The sequence below is a fragment of the Gopherus flavomarginatus genome, chromosome 3 (genome assembly GCF_025201925.1).
Source record: "Gopherus flavomarginatus isolate rGopFla2 chromosome 3, rGopFla2.mat.asm, whole genome shotgun sequence".
In the NCBI taxonomy this organism is placed as follows: Eukaryota; Metazoa; Chordata; order Testudines; family Testudinidae; genus Gopherus; species Gopherus flavomarginatus.
In genome coordinates, this window is record NC_066619.1 from 193944286 (window position 1) to 193965563 (window position 21278).

The following is a 21278-nucleotide window of genomic DNA, read 5'->3' on the forward strand; positions in this document are numbered from 1 at the left end:
ACACCAGCAGTTCTATCATACACTCCTATTTTCAAAAGTTTATAACTTAGCCATGATTACAAATTCCACCATAGAACTCAACACACCATTAAGTTTAATCAAAATGTTACATACGCATATCGGAGAGTCCCCTCTGTCCCCACTTCAAAATATGAACTTGTTTAAAATGCAGCATATTAAAAAAAGAGATAAGCTCATAATTTTAGCTGTATTTTCGCACATGTATTTTAAAAATGGTTTTTAGGTGGATTTTTGAACACTGGTCATCTAAAACGTACACTCGGGGTTATAAGCATTTTTTGTTATTTATTAGAAGTAGCCAAAGTACCTTTTTTCAGCTACTGGACACAAACTATTGTCCACACTTGATTGCTTTTAATGTACAACAATGTAACATCACCATAGCACAGGTTGTATGCTACATTATATCACTCAACAAACTATATTATATAGTGTCTTCAAAGGAGCCATTATGGTTTACCTGGTTGGAAATCCATTTTTTTTTTTAATAAATACAGATTCAGCCAATGAGCCATAACTGTTCTAAATAGGACTCTAGTAGAGATAGGGGGCAACTATACATTTGTTAATATTTATACATATATTTACACAATAGATAAGAACATTTCTCAAGCAAACATTAATATATAGCAAAACAACTCAAGAGAAACTTTTAATACTTAAATGCTATTACAGTTCTTGAAAAAGGGATAAATTTAGCTACTAAGAACTATGGCCCCAATCCCACAGAGACTTAAATATGTTCACAATTACATGAGTAGCCCCACTGAAGGGAACAGGGTTAATCATGTGTAAAGTTGAGTACATGTTTATGTTTTTGCAGGATATTTTAATATTATGGATTGGATTACAACAACAAAAACAAAATTCAAAGTTAAGTTGAAATGAATTAGTTATACTTTTGATATATACATATTTAAACAAAAAAATCCAAGCAGTATTAAATATTTTTAAAATGATTTTAAAATGGCCTAAATTGAAGGAACCAAAAAAAGTATCTCACAGCTTCTGAAAGTGGTTTCTTTCCCAGGCATTCAAGTGATTTCTAAATTCACTAGGTACCCAAACTTTACAATGTGACAGATTCCCATTTGTCTTTATTACAGGTGGGGCTCAGAGCAATACCTAATATTAAGGCTGCCCACACTTTCCAACTGTTTCCAGCTGCTTATAACTTTGCAAAACTCTAACAATTTGGGCTGAAATTTTCATGCTGGCTGTCCAGCTCAGGCTGAATTTTTTTGGAATATTTCAACCACAACAATTCATTCATTTCCAAAAATAAGGCTATGGGGAAATATGCTGTTTTGCCCATATAAAAAAAATCTGGTAACTTTTTTGTTTTCGTAGCTCCTGTACCCACCCACTTTGGAAAAGCGACTTGAAATTTGGCAAGGGGTGAGGGAGGACTTTATGTCAGGGATGTGCCTTTTCTGCTCCTGTGAAAATACACTCAAATTTCACCAAGTTATAATCATGGTATCTCAATAATTCATGGTTCACAAAACTCAGTAGATACTTGCTAGAGTTTCACAGTAAAATTCCCTGAAGATTCCTCTAGCCTGGGTTCCGGCAGGACTTTCCCTACAGTTACAGCTGAGTTGCCCCTGGAACAGAGGTCACAGAATGTGTCTCTCCTGTGCACTCAATGCTTCCCCGGCTGGGCCCAGGCAGCATGGAGGAGGAAACTGCCCTATTTTTCTAGTGCAGAGGAGATAAGAGCCAGAACAAGAGGAGGGAGGGGAGTAGACTGAGACCAGGATCCTGGGAGTAGGGAGAGAGCAATCTTAATTAGGCCTCCATGTGCACAGGGATTATGATACAGTCTTTAATTATGACCACATGCTATTTTTTCCACAAGATCACTGCCTCATTCAGTTCACCAAATGGATGGTGCTCGTTTAATGAGCAGCTACTCAATATTTTGGTTTCAATTTATTGTTTAAACGACTGATCCCATGCCTTACTTACATTATGCAAATCCAACTCTGAAAACAGAATTATCTTCGTGGGCTTTCCTATGGTACTCATCATTATACGGAGTGCTTCACAGACATTAAATTTATTTTCACAACATCGCATAGAGATGAGGAAATATGGTTATCCACATTTTACAGATGGGGAACTGAAGCACAGCAAGATTAAGGTCAAAAGTATTCACTAATTTTGGGTGCCCTAAGTGAGATGCCTAGGGTCTGATTTTTCAGAGTGCTTAGTATTATATAGCATTTTATATATTCAAAGCATAGCTTCTGTATATGCGAGTTGCAGCTGTGGGCACTTGGTACTTCTGTACATCAGGCCCAAGGGTCGCAAGTCAGGCACCCAGAAAATAAGGAACACATAATTAGTGAATACCTGGGAAATGTTTGGTTAAAGTGATTCGCCTACCATCACAGAGGGAGGGACAGACTCCAATTATCTAGGGCAACATTCAACTGCCTTAATCATGAGATCATACTTTCACCTCCTACAATCCTCTGCCTCACTAGCTACACACCTTCCAGCTTCTTCAACAAATGAGGCAGGAGTCCTACAGACAACAGACTCCTTCATTATACAACTCTGATTTATCTCCAGAGTAGGTCCATCCTGTGCACAGACAGGGGTCCTGTGGAAAAAAATAGTATGTGGTCATGTCATTAAAGACTGTATCATAATGTGTACACACAAGGGGTCCAAATTAAAATGGCATAGGCAACCTACATTCTGCCATTACCTAACTTTTGAGTGCTTGACTTTGCAGCCTTACTAATGTTCTTTTAATGTAGTCTTTGTGGTTGTGTAATTATACTAAGAAACATGGGCAGCTACTTTTCAGAGGTGCTGAGAACCCACAGTTCCCACTGAGTTCAACAGGGGGTCTTAGATATCCAGCACTTCTGAAAATTAGACCCAAGGCTTCTGTGTATGATTTAGTCTCCTTTGTAATAAAATGGAAAAGTTAAACTGGAATTCTCTTTTAGGAATGTAACTTGGTTCTTTATCAGGCAAATTAGGGGTCATGCTCCGAACAATTTATGAAACAAACTAGAAACAAAGCTGACTGGTGTAAGTTTCATGTCTGCAATTTTTCACGCCCAAGAAAGTTTTATGTATACTTTAGCCTTTATAAAAGTGAAAAAATCATCATGTATCTCCACTGTGTGACTGAAGGGATAAACTATTTAAAGAGTCATGGACACTGAATGGACTGTGTCTAACCAAAAGCACTATTTACAATGGTTTTAGAATGACCTCAATGCTTTTGACCCTCAGCTCACTAGGATGAGAAAGATTCTAGAAGTGAAACATTCCATCTGATGGAAGAACTCACTGTCATTTTGTAAAAGTACTACCATGCCTATTGCTTTGCAGGGAAATAAGCATTAGGCAAAGACTTTTTCAAAGCTATCTTACCATTAAAACTAACTAATATGCCAAGATCCTGCCTCAGAACGGTGAAAATTGTTAGGAGTACCATATATATTCATTCATTAGCCCATTTCATTTATAAGCCGACTCCCCAAAAATGGTTAGGTAAAAATAGCAAAAACTGTATGACCCTTTCATAAGTCGACCCTGTATTTCAGGGGTTGGCAAACTTTGGCTCCTGGCCCGTCACAGTAAGCTGGTAGCAGGCCGGGATGTTTTGTTTACTTGGAGCATCTGCAGGCATGGAGCCCCTCAGCTCCCTGTGGCCACGGTTAGCCGTTCCCAGCCAATGGGAGCTGCGGGAAGTGTGAGGGGCTCCATGCCTGCAGACGCTCTAAGTAAACAAAACAACAATGTATTAGATATTCAATTCAATGATTCCATAGAGTTTAAAATTATCAGATTTTGGCGTAGACCCATTTATAAGCCGACCCCCGCTCTTTGATGCGTCATTTTTTTACCAAAAATATTCAGCTTATGAACAAGTATATATGGTATATCCCTTGCAGGACAGAGACACCAAATAAAACCTCTCACAAACCTGGGGAACTAAGACAAATCAAACAATTGTTTTGAAATGAGAAAACAAATGTATTTAATGTCTTACAGTCCTCAATATAAGCAAGCTCCTTGTAAATCTGGTTATTAAATTAGTGAAGGGAGAAAGATCTTATACAATATGCAACTGTGGTTGACATACCAGGACTCCTGGCATCTCTCAAGCAGGTAGGAGACTCCATATGAAGCAAAGCCTCTGCAGCTTCAATTGTTTTATCTGTGCAGTGCACATTGCTGCCATGAACTGATGCTTCCACTGCAAAATAATGCAAAACACAATCATACGAGGTTATTTATAAGAGGGTCACAGGTGCTGAAATACAACCTCCTTACATGATTAAGCACACATTTGAATTGTGTTGTACAAAGTGAACCCAAAATAAATCTGACAGATGTATTACACCAAGGCCTTCATGCTAAGAACAATAAAACATGTTTTAGGTAGATCAAAGGCAACTAGAAACCAATGTCCTCACTTCTTAAACTGGATTTTAGTTCGTGAGAATACAGTTCCTGGTAGGTAATTAAGGGATTACAAGATAGGCCTTTGAGATTTAACTTCTGCCTTAATTTTAAACCAAAACAAACTGATTTTTAATAAGGATGGCTGTAGATGAACCATTGTCTATGGAAGGAGTTACTATTCAGATGCATCGCCAAGCATTGTCCCATTAAAGCCCAAGGGTCACCTAGTAATGTTTTCAGTTCATATGGGCAGAACAGGTAAACAACAAAAAATTTAGTTTGCATAACAGATCTGTCTGGTTCTATGTTCTATTACCTGACCTTAGCTATAACTTCACAGAGCTAGGGGTTAGCAGTTTTTTACTATGCAGCTTTACGCTCTTGAGTGAGAGCTGGGAAGCAAGAACAAACTACTGAATATTTTCACTTTCAACTTAAATCTTACAAACACCAAATTATTTAATAAAAAGTTTTAAAATTAAATCTAGCTGTAGCATACATTTCAAATTATAACTTGATACAGAACATGTGTTAACATGAGCACAGCAACAGTATTTGTTCTAATAATAAGCAAGCTGAATTTTAAGTTTAAAATATCATTATATTCAAGGCCAATTCTCTACTCCTCTCCCTGGGATAAAGTTTTTAAAATCGGCAACTCCATAAACACTCGGTGCACATCATTGACACTCTCACCAAGGTACCCTGTCCCTCTCCTGTTACTCTTCCCATTTATGGAAATCTGCTCAAAGCTAAATCGTTCCTGCCAGGCAGCCAATGTCTGAGCAAATCTATCTTTAGAGTAAGCAGAGTCACCTATTTCCAGCGACAGTGAACTAAAGAGGATTCAACTAGTAACTCCACTGGAACTTCAAGACACCTATCCAATTACTGAACATCCTGGTGAACAACTTGACATTGCTCAACTAAAAAGTAGGGAAAATACCCAAACCATGAACTATTATATCTGGTGCAGGAAAAATAAATTGTTCAGATATATACAAAGTCATGTGGTATGTTTGGGGGTGGGGGGGGGGAGATGGAGCGAATAAGGTCTCTTTCTAGCATGGTCTCCAGTTAATGTTACTAAAAGGCAGAGACTGAGAAATTTACCAAACACCTGCTTGCCTAAAGACTAAACATACTAGTCTAGAAGCTCATATAAGAAGGCATTATCAGCAAGGCCCTGGGTCAATACAGTGCTTTGATGAGAAACCTAGCTCCCCAATCAGCTAGCTACTGACATTTCTAAGAAAGACCTGACCCTGGATTCTAGTTCTGAGCTTATCTTTTTGGAGTAGTTAGGTGCCTGGTAAATTTGATGTTCCATCAATACACTATAGCAGCTGGAAAGAAGAGCCCACTCCAGAGCATCCAGATTGCTGTGAGTTGGAATAGTCTCCACTATTTTCTCATCCCCCCTCAACCTTAGCCTCCGTAAGAAGAGGAGGAAGGAATTCTCCAATACCCTCCCCACCTTCCCATGGCAGCTATTTTTGGATCCTTCTGTCTCTGCTGCTGCTCCTGCTAACATTTTCCCAAGCAGCAGCAACATGAAATTGACTTGATTCTGACAGTTTCATTGATGTCCAGCATTGCGAAGGGCAACAGTGAAAGTTGACCAGTTTTGCACTGTCACTGACTCCAAATACGCAAAAATAACCTCTAAGTAAAAGCTTCAATTATACAGAAGTTGACGGCTCAGTCCCCTCAACTCAATGGGTAAAACTTTCCACCAATCAGGCATAAGCAGAAATGCTATTCAGTCAACTAATTATAGAATTTCAATTCCACATCAGTCTGGAAACTAAAAATGCCAAGTTATATTCAATGCCATGTTGTAGTAGTGTTGGTCCCAGGATACTAGTTATATTTTAGATAAAATAAACCCTAAAAAGTTTCCAAACAAGATTTCAAAATTATTCTGACACTTTCCCCCATGGTCAGCTGTGAAATTTTCATTATGTTTTAGTTTGCTTTGTCTTAGGAATTACTGTTTGCAGTATTGCTAGTTAGCACCCTATACCTTTTCAAGATCTATTGCTCTGTACATAAATGCATTATATGAATACAAAACAATTTTGATGGATTTAAGTTCTAAGTAAACTAATTTATACTACTTCTAATTTAATAAAATTGTGTACATCCGTATAAATTTTACATCTGAAGTTGTCAGTCATTTTTTACAGGTGGTACTGGGTTCTGCTCTGCAGGTGAGGAGCACTTGGCCTTTCACAGGAGCAGAGGCACAAAAAATAGCTTCAATCACCTTTGCACTTCCCCAGTACTGGGGCTGTCTGGGTGCCAGTATAGTCCCAGCTGCATGTAAGAGCAGGGGTTCTCAACCTTTTTCTTTCTAAGTCTCCTCCCCTCTCTGTCCTCCCTCTCTGTCCTCCCTCCCGCCCCCAAAAAACCAAACAAAATATGCTATAAAAACTCCACGGCCCACCTGTGCCGCAACAACTGTTTTTCTGCATATCCAGTAAATTAAAAGCTGTATTAAGTGGATAGTTACACAGTTAAACACACACACAAAATATTAACCAAAAAAAATGGACAATAGAGGCACAAAAATAAACTGATTTTTTTTTTTATTTACTCTCTGAAACTTGTTGAGGGTGCTGATCAAGAATTCTGTCATGACGTGGGGGAGTATCTTTGACAAGCACATGCACAGGTCATGGTCATTGTTCATCCTGGTTTGGTACTTTGTTTTCATTGATGTCATGGCTGAAAATCTGGCTTCACATAAGTAGATGGTATTAAAGGGGATCAAATTTTTTGGTGCTGCAGAAGAAGCAGTGATGTATTCATTAGAACACTCACACTGAAATGTCTCCAGCAGCATGTAATTGAATCTGGTTCTGAGGGAGCTATCTGACAAAATGTCAATGATCTCTTCTAACAGTTTTGATGGCATGGGAATGGAAGTTTATCTTCAATGTTCTCACTGTAGCTCACGTGTGTAGCGGCTTGTTCTGTTGTGAGTTCAGGAAAATAAGCATTAAATTTGTTAAGCAGACCAGACAGATGTGCTGCTAGCCGAGGTTTAATTATATCCAAGTCAACGTTTCGTTCCTGAATAAAAGATTGTAGGAGCTCAAATATATCAGTAGTGCTCCACAGACAAACTTTCCAGAGCTGTAGTTGTCTTTTGAATGCCTCAATTCTTATACAGTGGACAATAAAATTAATGTTCCCACCTTGCAGTTTTATCTTATTAATTGAATACGTCTGTAAGGTAACCCAGTTTTGCCTGCCACGCGTCATCTTTCAGCACTTTGGCAAGTTCAGGATTCTTATCTAAGAAAGTAAATAACTCTTCCTTGAGATTAAATATATGGGTAAGCATTCTGCCTGAAGATAGCCATCATACCTCTGTATGCGTGACTAAGCAATGGTGCTCTGTACCCACCTCCTCATAAAGTGCAGCAAAACACTTGGAGTTTGGTGCTCTGGATTTAATAAAATTAATGAGTGTTACCGCTGTGTTCAGAACACTGTGAAAACTTGGTTCAGTATCTTTTGCAGCAAGCACCTCTTGGTGTAGAAAGCAGTGTGTCCAAATAGCGCAAGGTGCAACGGCTTTTATTTTTTGCACAACACTAAACTGCATTCTGGTCATTGCTGTGGCTTCATCAGTGCAGACATGGATGCAATTAGTTCAGCTGATTTCTGCTGAAATCATAAAATCATCTAACAGTTTGAAAATGACATCTGACTTTGTTGTTGTCTTCAGCTCTTTGCAGAACAAAAAGTCTTCCTTTATTTTCTTATTCCACACACACACACACACCCCGAACATAGGTAAGTAAATGGGACATCTTCTAAATGTCTGTGGATTCATCTAGTTGTATAACAACATCACTGTCACGCAGCCAATCAGTACACTGTGAGACTATGTCTTCTGCCATAGAGCTGATCTGTTGCTTGACAGTGTCATTTGACATCGGTAGTTTTGTCAGCACCTTGGCCTTCTCCTCTCCAAACACCTCCTTTGTTATTTCAATAGCACACAACATTATCAAAGTCTCAGCAATTGTTCGTGATTTTTTTGTTTTAGCCATTTTCTGTGCTACAATGAAAGATAACCTTAAAAAACTTTTTATCCACAGTAGTTATGGATTTCATTACTGTTTTAGTACCACGCAGTTCCTTCGCCTTTCGCTTATCCTTATATATTTCATGTTTTGTAATTAAATGTCTCTAATTTGGAGGGCTTTTCAAACATTCATTGGACAGTACCTGTGCAAAAATTACACACAGCAGATGAGGTACATCTCCACTTCAAAAATAAAACCAAAATTCAAATAGCTGTCTTTGTATTTCCTAAATTTTGCAAGGCTAATAGCTTAATGTTTCTTACTCACATCACCTCCTCTGTGTTCTTCAGCCCTAATGGTAGCTGAACACTTTGAAGGAAGTTCAGTATTATCACTCTGTGGGTTTTGTTGTTTTGAAGCTGATGGTCAAATTAAAAATGTATCCATATTTCATATATATTGTTTAAGTTTACAACAATTCTCCCTGTCCTGTGTAATTTGTCCTGCTCTCGCTGAAACAGATCCTTTACACCAGATAAATGGAGCTACGTAACCCACAAGGCCGGTATTAAGACTCACTGGGCCCAGGGCAGAAGCAAACTGGAGAGACTCAGGCATGCTGGCCTCTGGGGGCAGAGCAAGCACTGGATGAGAAGGCACTGAGGCTGACCTACAGGCAGGGTTGCTCCCATCCCCGGGACTGAAGGTGAAGCCTGAGCCCCACCTCCCGCGGTTGAAGCCAGGGCATGGGTTTTGGATTCAACCCAATGTCTACTGTCATTAAATAATTACTGTCTGACCTTTCCCGTTGTCTTATCATCCCCCACATAAAGTCCCCAAACCAAATTAAAATTGATAAAAATGCTTAAAAATTAACACTGAGTTGAAATTATAAAAAAATAAAAATTGAATTCTGCCAACCCTAAGTACACTATTTTTTTAAACTCCTCTCATCTACCTTTGCACACGTACTATGTGTGTAAAATTCTGTAACATACTTAAGTAATCATATAAAAACATCAGACCAAACATTACAATGTCTCCATCTTGACGGACAAAAAGGGTGTGTTTTTCAATCACGTTAGTTTAATCAAGGTTAGCTTAAGGTGATCTAAAAGCCCTTTTAAACATTCATTAAGACAGAGGCCATCACCTTTAAAGCCATGTTAGCTAGCCATGCTCTCCTCTAGGCTTCAACACAGCCATCTAGCACAGCTTCATAACTGTTAGTCTGCCTAAAGAGCATTAAGAGGGCTTTTCACACATGCTAAGTTAATATAACTGTTAATATAACACAACTGCAGGGAGGAAAAAAAATCACCCTATATGGTCATTTTCATTTCTTAACGCCAAACATGTACGTTGTGCTTGATCTCTTAGAGGCACAGCCTAGGGGGAGGAGAGGTGCTTTTTGTCCTCCCTCTCCCAGGCATTTCTGGGGAGTTGAAGCAGCCCTTATCATAATTTAGATAGCTCTGAGGATCAGTCTCAATTACAGCAATGTGTCTCTTTTTTGGCACAGGCTTGTGAGAGGTCCCAGGATGGCAGCCTTGTGGCGAAGTTCCATAGTTCCTGTGCTGGAGGAATTCTTCCCTGCCTGGTATCATTTGAGAGCCCCTTTACATCTCTCCAGTCCCTTTTACACCTAGACCACTTCTGTCAAACTCTATTCCGGAAATTCTTTTAAATTCCCAAACTTGTAGCGTGTGTCTGGCAGGAACAGAATCTGGTAAAGCTTCGTGACAGAAAGGGGAACTAGAAGAGATATCCTGGAGATTTAATTGGGGGAGAAGACTAACTTTGCCGGAACTGCCATTGCTGCCAAGACAACAGATGAGACAAATAAGCTAAGCTGGCTGACCTTGAAGACACCAAGAAATCTGGGTGATAAAGTAGAGCAGGTCATTAGACTGCACTCCTGACCACCACCACCTTTTTTATCATGTCACCAGGTAAAGGAAGTGAAAGGAAGAAAAAGGCTTCCCCAGTAAAATCCAAAACCAGTCAAAAACAAAACAAAACACTCTCACAATGAAATATAATCCAGAAGGTGCTACACAGAAAATGCCTTTCAACAACAATGAATGACTGTCTGGGCTAGCCTACTTTTATTATGTTAGAAACCTCCATTCTCTCTCAACACCTATCATTATAATACATAAGCACTATGCCATAGTAAGATAATCTCCTTTTACTTGATTAGAAAAAAAAATTACTTCTTTACATCTTTTTTTAACATACATACATAGGTACTCATTCAGTGCAAACGGAAATATTTTTATAACTATACTACTCACTTGCATGTCTGAAAAACTCAATGTAATAAATATTAATTGTACTGATTAATCAATTCAATAAAATCCTAATTCTGATACCTTAAAAAAAATTGCCCATGAATCAATTACCACTTTCCCAAAGAAGGCAAAATAATTCACTCATATGGAGATAAATTTTGCAAAACTGGGTAACAGAATCAGAGAAAATGACACTTATCTATTTGGAACAGTTAAAAACTAATATGACGCTCACATTCATTCTTTAAACCAAGTTTTATCTTACTACATACTTGAAACAACTTGATTCTCTGGCACCTTTTAGACAGTTTATAAAATGATGGCATCTACTGAAATGTTTTGTGAAGAAAAAAATTAATTCCTCTTAAAAAAAAAAGTTTTGAACAATCCAAACACAACGTGCCGAGTGGCTCTTTCTAATACCCTGATCACTAGCTGGATTTGCTATAGGCACGAGGAGAGTTAACAGAGTAAAGAAATCAGGAGAGTTTTAATTATTAAAAAGAAGTACGTAGGTCAGTGTTTTCTGTTCACTATTACCTAAATGTCTTCTTATTTCATTTCCATCTTTCTAAACAAACATTATGCACAGCAGATTATACAAGGCTCTGAACAGCTGTTATAAAACACCAAACTTGGTAATTAAGTCTGACAATGCTGTGCTTCAGCATTACAGAGCAGAACACTGGCAACGTACCAAGTTTTAAAACTGAGAGCACTGTTACAAATAAAATATAGTAACAAAATGAGCAAAAGCAAATAGAAATAAAGCCTAGGTTTTTTTTTAAGGCTACTTTAAAAAAAAAAACAATTACACAACAGATCCCTTCCTGTCTTTTTATCCTGATAGTTATCATTATCAACATTACAAGGTCAACATTTAACTGCAACAGCTGATTTACAATACCATATTATTTAATACCATGTGGCAACTAGAGCAATACTTTAGTGAAGAATTCATAATTCCAAGCACTGAAACTGGACAAATACATGAATGGCAAATGTATTCTAAATGATTTCATAAAGGTCTACAGAAGAACACTATTTTACTTCAATATTTCACATAAGAGAGAAAAATGTTAGTATTTAAATCATAATTTAATTAAATAGCTAAACTGTCTCTATGTGTATTCATTTAATACTCAGGAACTTTCAGAACACAATATGCCCACTTGCTGAAAGCAATTTTAGACTATTGGGTGGTTCTTGATAGAAATTTGTTCAGAAATCCAAAGGGCATTTTATTTGTAGAACATTTGGAATTCTACTACTCTGAATTAACTATTTAAGATTATCATCTGAAAAATACTTCAGAGTGATAATGAAATCACTTCAGAAAAACAAAACCGAATAGTAGAAACAAGAATAAATGTTTCCAAACACTAATTTTTGTACAGATATTAGCAAATTATCAGGTCAGCACTGAGAGAAATATTTTGCTCTTATGACCAATTTTTTTTTTTAATTTTAAGATCAATTCATACCACCAAAGATCAGGATGAACTTGAGCCTTGCCACTTTTGAGGTGCAATGTAAGTCTCGTCTTTGCCCAGGCCTTCAACTAACCATAGACTAGCTAGAAATTTTTGCTCTCAGAAACACATATTAGAAGACTTCCTGAACAGAAAAGCCAAAGCACTAAAGAGTGCAATTCTTTAGGCTAGAGGATTGCTTTCCCTAAACCAATTTGACATCACATAGATACATTAAAATAAGTAGATAAATATGGTGTCTACATACTGCAGTGATAGGCATACTAGCATTGTACAGATAGGCATTTCCAACACCACAATATGAGTATCAAGTAGTTGAAGGGTAGCTAAAGACAGATGTTGTGCCCACCACATCTGCTAAGTAAGGAAATATCTTGCAAACATCTAGGCCTATTCTACTCTAAAGAAAATAAACCAGTGAAAGGTCCTAGCACATTTGTAGAACACTTTTTGTGTCCATACAAAAATACCCCAGACAGTCTACCAAGATCTGGTTTAAGTGACTTTTTAGCAGGCTTAATAAAGCCAGTTAAAATCACCTGGCTGCTACTGTGGATGCAAACAAACTGAAAGGATTCAGCTAGTGCTCCCACTACTGTCCCAGTGGCTTTGTGAAACCCGCCAGAATGCACTACTTCTGGGAGCTCAGCTAGGATGAATACCCAGCAGGCACTGAAAAACACACTGTTAGGACAGTCAGTGCTTGTGTAAATGTAAGGCCAAATTTATATTCAGGATGGCCAGTATGAACACACTGTTTATGCTTAAACTGAATCAGTTACAAACAGTTCAATTATCTAGTGAAGACAAGGTCTTAGGGCCACATCCAGCTCACCCTATTCACCTTCGTAAGTCCCACTTAAGTCATTCGGCCTACTCTACTTGCCTAAGGCAACAAGGATTTAATCTTCAAATTGCATCTTTCTAAATGATCTAACGTCATTAACAACATTAAATTTAAATATACCACTAGTGTTGATCAGGCAATCCTATCCTTACTATTTTTTGTAATCTCTTGGCATTCTTAAGATGATTTAGACTTCAGTTGTTCCTATTTTCACACTCTTTTTTTCACTAGTGAAAACTGTGATAACCATGCAAATGTAACCAAATTTGGGTAATTTTATGTAGAATATTTTGGTTTGAAGGGGCAAGTTCTGTTGGCAGGCAAGCTGCATTTTTCCTGCATTTTCTTCTTTTTCTTTTAACCACTATTGGGGTGTCTATTAGTTTTGACTGATGGTGCTTTATTTATTTATTATAAATCCAAGCACAAATATTGCTCTTTTAAAAATCTGAATTTTAAGAAGTTAAATGAAATAAACAAGCTCATCTTAAATAGTCCGAAGTGTGTGCTGGGGGCAGGAGAGAAGGGGAGTTCTGTGTACAATAGAAGATCCCTGCTTTCACCAAAAACATTTTAATATTCCTTTAGTACACTGATAGATGACAGAACATTTACATATTAAATGCATCCATTGTTGTTGTTTCCCAAAGTAAATAGTAACAATTATTAAATAACATCTAAAAAAATTCAAATTAATGTTCAACTGGTCAGAATCTGATTGAACTACATGGTAGTGTCCAATTCAAATGCAAAACTCCAGAGACTTCCTATTTAGGACTCCATCCTGCAATCCATCCTCCATTGACTGCCTTCAGTATTAAATACTACGCCTCTATGAAACCTTCAATGTAACTACTCATATAAGTAAGGGCAGCAGAACTGTATCCTTAAGTTGTAAAGGAAGGACAATGAAGAGAGAGCATGCCAAACTAACCTAACTGCCTTCTCTGACAAGGTTAATGACCTAGTAGTGGATGGGGGGGAAGCAGGAGATGTTATATGTCTTGATTTTAGTTAAACTTTTGATACAGTCCCATATGACATTCTCATAAGCAAACTAGGGAAAAGTGATGTAGATGAAATTACTAGGTGGATATACAACTTGTTGAAAGACCGTACTCAAAGAGTAGCTATCAATGGTTTGCTGTCAAACTGGGAGGGCATATCTAGTGGGGTCCCACAGGGGTCAGTCCTAGGCCTGGCACTATTCAATATTTTCATTAATGATGTGGATAATTGAGTGGAGAATGTGTGTATAAAATTTGCAGATGACACCAAACTTGCAGAGGTTGCAAGCAATTTGCAGGACAGGATCAGAATTCAAAATGCCCTTGACAAATTGAAGAACTGGTCTGAAATCAACAAGACGAAATTCAGTGACGAAGGAAACATCAACTTCACAACTTCAAAATGGGGAATAACTGGCCAGGCAGTAGTACTGCTGAAAAAGATCTGGGGTTTATAGTGGATCACAAACTGAGTCTGAGTCAGGAATGTGATGTGGCTACAAAAAAGGCTAATTCTGGGCTGTATTAAGAGGACTGTCATATGTAAAACACAGGAGATAACTGTCCACCTCTACCCAGCATTGGTGAGGCCTCAGCTGGAGTACTGTGCCAAATTCTAGGCACCATACTTTAGGAAAAATGTATATAAACTGGAGAGTCCAGAGAAGAGCAACAAAAATGATAAAAAGTTGACAACTTGACCTATGAGGAAAGGTTAAAAAACTGGGCATGTTGAGAAAAGACTGAGGGGGAACCTGAGAACTATCTTCAAATACATTAAGGGCTGCTATAAAGACAATTGTGATAAATTGTTCACTAGGTCCACTGAAGATAGGACAAAAAGCAATGGGCTTAATCTGCAGTAACAGAAATTTAGGTTAGATATTGGGAAAATCTTTGTAACTGCAAGGGCAGTTAAGCTCTAGAATAAGCTTTGAAGGGAGGTTGTGGAACCCCCATCGATGGAAGTTTTGAAAAACAGGTTGGACAAACACCTGAAAAGTGATGGTCTAGATCAGGGATCGGCAACCTTTCAGAAGTGGTGTGCTGAGTCTTCACTTATTCACTGTAATTTAAGGTTTCATGTTTCCGTAATACATTTTAACATTTTTAGAAGGTCTTTTTGTAAGTCTATAATATATAACTAAACTATTGTTGTATGTAAAGTAAATGAGGCTTTTAAAATGTTTAAGACGCTTCATTTAAAATTAAATTAAATGCAGAGTCCCCTGGACCGGTGGCCAGGACCTGGGCAGCGTAAGTGCCACTGAAAATCAGCTCGAGTGCCGCCTTCAGCATGCGTGCCATAGGTTGCCTACCTCTGGTCTAGATTTACTTGGTCCAGCCACAGTGCAAGGAACTGGACTTGATGACTTCTCGAGGTCCTATCCAGCCCAACGCTTCTATATTGCATTGCTATATTTCACCTGATGATGAACTCAGCAGTAAAATGTTTATACTATATCCCAACTTTAGTTTGTTCTTAAAATGCTAATGAACATGGATTAATCTTTGTTTTCAAATATTTCTAAATATACTTCCAGAATATTTTTGTGTGGTATAATTTTGTTGTCATTCATGAAATATGTTCCAGAAGGCATGCAACACTGTAAAAATGATTTAATTTTAAAGTCAAAATTTGTACAATTTACAGTTTAATTAAAAAAACAGGGCACATTATGTGGATTTATGCCTGATTTTGTATACATTTAACACCATTCCAAACAGGTGTGAAGTCTCCAGTCTCAATATTCTAACAGCAAATTCTGTCTATACATCAGGGTTTAGATAAGGAGCGGTTATGAGAATGAAGAAGAGAAGTGTTAATACTGTACCTCTATGGACATGCAAACAATTTATTTTTATAGAGATTTCTAATTAAAAGCACATTAGCATTCTGCAGCTGGTTGTAAAGATAATTCCTTGAGATAGTGGTTCTCAATTTTTTTCCATTCTGGGGCGCTTTCTATATACAAGGACATTGCCTTCGCATTGCTTCTCGGGTTCTCCAACCCATCTGCCTGGGACCCCGTCCTCATTTAACAATATTGGAAGGGCAATGTCACAACCCTATTACACCTGTTTGTGACATACATATTCACACAGGTTGAGAACTCATTATTTTGAAAACTATAACACTGCTGTATTTACAATTATTTGGAAACAAAAAGTAATAATTTCACTCGAGTTCTCTGTCAACCTATGCAGGTCCAACCATCTTTTTCTCTATTCTCCCCACCTCATTGAATATACAGGATGGTGGCTTCATTGTGTGATGACCAAATGGAATTTCCATGGGATATGCTTTAGTTGACTGAGGCACCATTGTTGAGCTACATAAGAATTCCCCTCAATGGTCTGAAGATGTTGCTTCATTACATTCCCAGTCTCTTTTTTTTTCTTCCTCTCTCTCAGGAGCCATAAGAATCCATGCCTTCTATACAGTTGGGGGTGAATAAAGGTCAGAATACAGGGTTCTCGGCCAGGAGGGGGCCCCTTTGGACTCAAGATTCGTATCCAAGGGAGTACCCATCACCATCCTCCATAAAAAGTTGGAAGCAGGATAGGAATGGCAGTAAGGGAGTAATGCTAGGAGAATTCTGATTTGCTGTACAACATCCTTTGGTTGAAATAGATGTGATCCCCTTATTCAATTACTGCAGGTGGGATTGCAAAAACTCATATTTTAATCCCAGGGATGTTAAGGAGACACCTTTCTCTGTCATAGTCCATAAACTTCAGTTTGCAGGTTTCTCTGTTAATGTCCCTGTAGAAGCGTGTTTTGTATGTTTGTGTAGTACACCATGCCCAATGTTTTCCATTAAGTTCAGTCTGCTGCAGACCACCGTAGCCCCTGCCGCACATATACCCCGCTGAGGGGCGTGGCGGGAAGGTCGAGCCGTCCTTCCGGGCCGCTATGGGAGGCAGGAGTCCCACGCGCGCTGGTGGAGTAGCGGAGCTGCCTGCTACAGAGTCAGCGCCGGAAGCATGGGTACGTGCACCCACACCTGGGCCGGGCCCGCTTACTACAGCTCCAAGTGGGGGAAGGGCAGGCAGAAAGCACTCCCACCCCACGAGGAGACTGCCCGCTTCTCTGGCCAGGGTGCCACTGAACTCCCCCCGCGGCCAGGCAGGGAGACGGCTTCCAGACAGCAGCGCAGGCCCTGTCCCAACCGCACTCCCCCAGCACTCAGCCATCCCCAAAGCGCGGCAGCCACCTTCACCCCACCCCCCACTTCCGTGTTTACAATCCTCTTCCCTCCAATTCCATGCGCGCATTGTCAGCGCCACGGGGAGCTGCCACTCACCCTCCTACCCCGCTCGCATTGGTCCGGCCGGGCCGAGCCCCGCCTCCAAAGACCTCAGCGTTCTGATTCCGAACGTCCCCGGTAGTTGATTGGTGAACTGGGCTCTCACTCCCCCCGCGCTCGGGCCCCTGAGGGTGCTCGGCGCTTCCGCTATGGGGTTTTGTGGGGGAGGGGGAGATTGACTTTCCTTTATCACCCCCGTGCACTGCCCCGCAGGCCGCACACGTGGGCTGGGCAATCTCCCTGCAGCTCCCGAGCCTGTCCCGCCTCAGCACCACAGATCCCAGCCCCTGCGAGAGGGGAATTTAAAGGGCACGGTAACAACGGGCTCAGGGTACTGCACCCCGGGCCGCACGAAGCCCGCTAGTCCAGAGAACGGGGCAACTCCGCCGCCACCCCGACCAATGCAGGGAGAGAACGAGTGTTTGCGCGGGGAAGCGGCTGCCCATGGCCTCTCTGCTCAGACAGCGTGGCGGCAGCGGCGGGAGGAGGGATGGCAGGGAGGGAGAACGGACAATCCCACACACTTCCTGGTTCTCTCCCCAGCAGCACAATCCCCACAAAACTCCGCTGCCCGCCTCGACACAACTTCCCCGGAGACGGAGGCTCCCTTCTGCAGGGACAGGTGCCCGCCGACCTGCTGCCTAGCCCCATGCCAGCCAGGTTGCTACCCAAGGTGATCACTTCCTGATTTGTCCTCCATGGCTTCAGCGCTGTAGCCACCCCTGGCCCAAAGGGTGCGCAGCTGCTCCCGCAGCCTCCGGCGCACACCCCCTAGGCGGAGAGGAAACTTGTGCGGGGCACCTACCGGCTCGGATGAGCAGGTCGAGCTGGTTCGTGGGCCCCTCATGCAGAGAAGTCGCCATGTTTATGGTGCTGGAGCGGCTTCACATTGAGTCGCAGGGAGCGCGGAGCGGGCGGGCTCGGACACACGCAGCCCCAGCGCGGGGCGGGCACACGGCGCGGATCCTTCCGCACACCGAGCGGCCCGCCAGACAGCCCAGCGCGGGTCACCCCCACAACACAACGCGGCGGCAGGGGAGCGCTTCCTCCAGCACAGCACACACGATCCTTCCGCCGCCAGCCTCAGACAGGAAGTGGCGGGCTGCCACTCACAGCAGCAACACAGAGCAAGCGGCGGAGCCCGCGGCGCGGGAGGGGGCTAGAGCAGGCCAGGAAACAGACACCTGCGGCTGGGGAGGAGACAGGGGAGTGGCACTGCTGCTGGTTGCACCAAGCAGCTAATGCTGTGCCCGATTCCTCTCGACAGGCTCCGGCAGCCCGGGAAGGGTCCCAGCATTGCCTTTGCTAACGCTGCAGTCGCGGCAGAGGAGCCGTGCGCAGCTCGCCGTTGCCCTTGTGCAGAAGGCAGGACTCCGCACTAACGCGGCGGCCCTGCCTTGGGTGTCTGCAGACTGCGGGTAGCGGAGGCTCGAGGCCATTGCACTGCCCCCTTCTCAGCTCAGTTAGGAGCAGGCAGGTGAGCGCGAATCTTCTTCAAACGTCCCCGCTGCCAGCGAGGTGGCACCTGCTCGGGACGGAGGGGGCCAACGGCGGGTTCCTGTACCGGGAGAAGCGAGTCCGGAGCTGGCAGGAAGGATCGCGCAGAATGGCAGTAGGCTGTTCTCACCCGTGCTGTCAGCGAAACGGCTTTGCTCACGCAACGCATCATCCTCCGAGGAGTCTAGCTTTTATATGAAGGGGAGGGAGCTTCGTCCCGTAACGTGTCCAGGGTCTGTCTCTCCATTCCTCCTGGGGCACAAACTCCTCGGAGTTGGAGATCATGAGAAAGGCGTCCCAAACGTCCGCAGCCCAGAATCATGAAGACATATGAAAGTCAGTCGCAGGCTTAAAATGCATTGTTCCGGCACTGCGTTGTTGCCTGTGTCCGCTCCAAGTAGTTTAACAAAGAAACTTTGCAAGAGATTGGTATATTGGTCGATTGGCAGAGGTTTATCTACTGCCATGGATGTATTCAAAAAACACTAAACTGTCCCTCAACTATAGCCAAAACTGCTAAACTCTGTTTACCTTTCACCTTTGACTCAGCCACAATAGTTGACTATTTCAAGAGAACTAGGATTATATAATAATTCACTGTAGTCTCACACTTTATAAATATGCTGTTATTTATTCAGATTTGGCAGAAATATTTTTTCTGGACCAGCTCTGTGAAGTCCATCTCTAAGACTTGTTGGTAGAAGATGTGCCAAGGTATAGCATTTCTCCCACTGCATGTAAAATTCCTCTACCTGGCAATAATTCAATCATAGCATCTATTTAAGATTCTGATTACTGAGAGAGACCAGAGCTACACTGAGGTTGCTAGCTTCCATCAGTCTTAGAACTGGAAGACTCCAACAGCTTTATATCCTTCCCTCTAGGAATTGTGAAAAGTTCAAAGTCTTGTCTTAGGCAAACTCCAGGTCTTCATTTAGGCAAATGAAAGGCAGCCAATGTGCATTCAGATTTCTATGAGAAAGAGGTGCAAACATGGGCAGGCCTAGCTCCTAGCTGTCTACCAAATAATGGTATGAATCTTTCTTAGGAAATTTTAACCCTTCCCACCAAATCAGGTTAAACTTCACAGCAAATGACCTGTCCTTATATCAGATTAGGCACTCTCATCTAAGTAGTGTGATTCTACTCAAAGAACACTCCATTTTTAAATATCTAAAGAGCAGCTTACTTAGTGGCAAAGTCTAGTCTTTTACTGAGGGTATGGCTACACTTGACATTTTGGAACACTGCCGCGGCAGCGCTTTGAAGTGTGAGTGTGGTCGGAGCGCCAGCGCTGGGAGAGAGCTCTCCCAGCGCTGCACATAAACCACATCCCTTACGGGTGTAGCTTGCAGCGCTGGGAGCCGTGCTCCCAGCGCTGCGGCACTGATTACACTGAGGCTTTGCAGCGCTGTATCTTGCAGCGCTCAGGGGGGTGTTTTTTCACACCCCTGAGCGCAAAAGTTGCAGCGCTGTAAAGCGCCAGTGTAGCCATGGCCTGACTGACATGAAAGGAAGTACCTACAGAAGTGATATTCAGAGAATTTTTATCCTTTGTTTATTGATAAGAGTCCACCTATAAACTATAATGTAATCTAGCTGAAACTGAAACTGTGTGTACTGGGAGCAGTTATCAACATCAGCAAAACTATGCTGTATATTGAAGTTTTTACAACAGTATCTTACTTTGACTTTAAAAGTACCCTCGTGGGTATATGCACTATATCCACTGCACTGGGACTTTTCAGAAGGAATCTTTATCTAGACATGGAGTTCTCAACCTTTTTCTTTCTGAGGTCCCCCACAACATGCTATAAGAACTCCAGGGTGCTGGGGCGACTCAGGCATAGGCATAGTTTTGGGTGGGTAGGTGCCAGCGGGACTGAAGCCAGCTCTGCATGGCAGGATCTGTGAAGGGAGTGCCAATTCTCCCTGACTCATCTCAGCAGGCCACCTGCCTGTCAGGGGAGGGGGGAGAAAAACCAAAAATTATAACTCAAAAGGTGGGGGGCTCACCTCAGAAAGTTTGAAAAAAGCTTAGGCTACAGGGAGAGGGATAGCTAGGGGCTCTGTACAGGCAGGGGGTTAGCTCAGGGTGCAAGGAAGGAGGTGGGTAGGGGCTGTGCTGGTGGAGGGGGGTAGTTCAGGGTGCAGGGAAAGGGGTAGCTAGGGGCTGGGGGGGAGGCGGAGAGGTAGCAGCTAGGCTAGCGGCTGGGGGGGGGGGGGGAGAGTGTGGAGCTGCCCCAGGACTGCCCTATTCTTGCACTGTAGTTTGGGGGGGAGGAAGCAACAGCCCATGTGCCTCCCAACTCTGTCCATGGGCTCAGG

The 21278-nt window shown here is 41.8% G+C and overlaps 1 protein-coding gene across 10 annotated transcripts in view; it reads right to left on the reverse strand.

Annotated features, from left to right (window-relative positions):
• ELF2 (E74 like ETS transcription factor 2) overlaps positions 1–21278 on the reverse strand; it is a 68322-nt gene that overhangs the window by 21084 nt on the left and 25960 nt on the right. For 9 of the 10 annotated variants that reach the window (XM_050946477.1, XM_050946472.1, XM_050946474.1 and 6 more), the window contains one exon: positions 4136–4249. In XM_050946477.1, coding sequence (XP_050802434.1) covers positions 4136–4249 — 114 coding nt within the window. Of the gene's footprint in view, positions 1–4135; positions 4250–18258; positions 18955–21278 lie in introns of those variants that run through there. The other variant, XM_050946479.1, reaches the window with a different exon arrangement.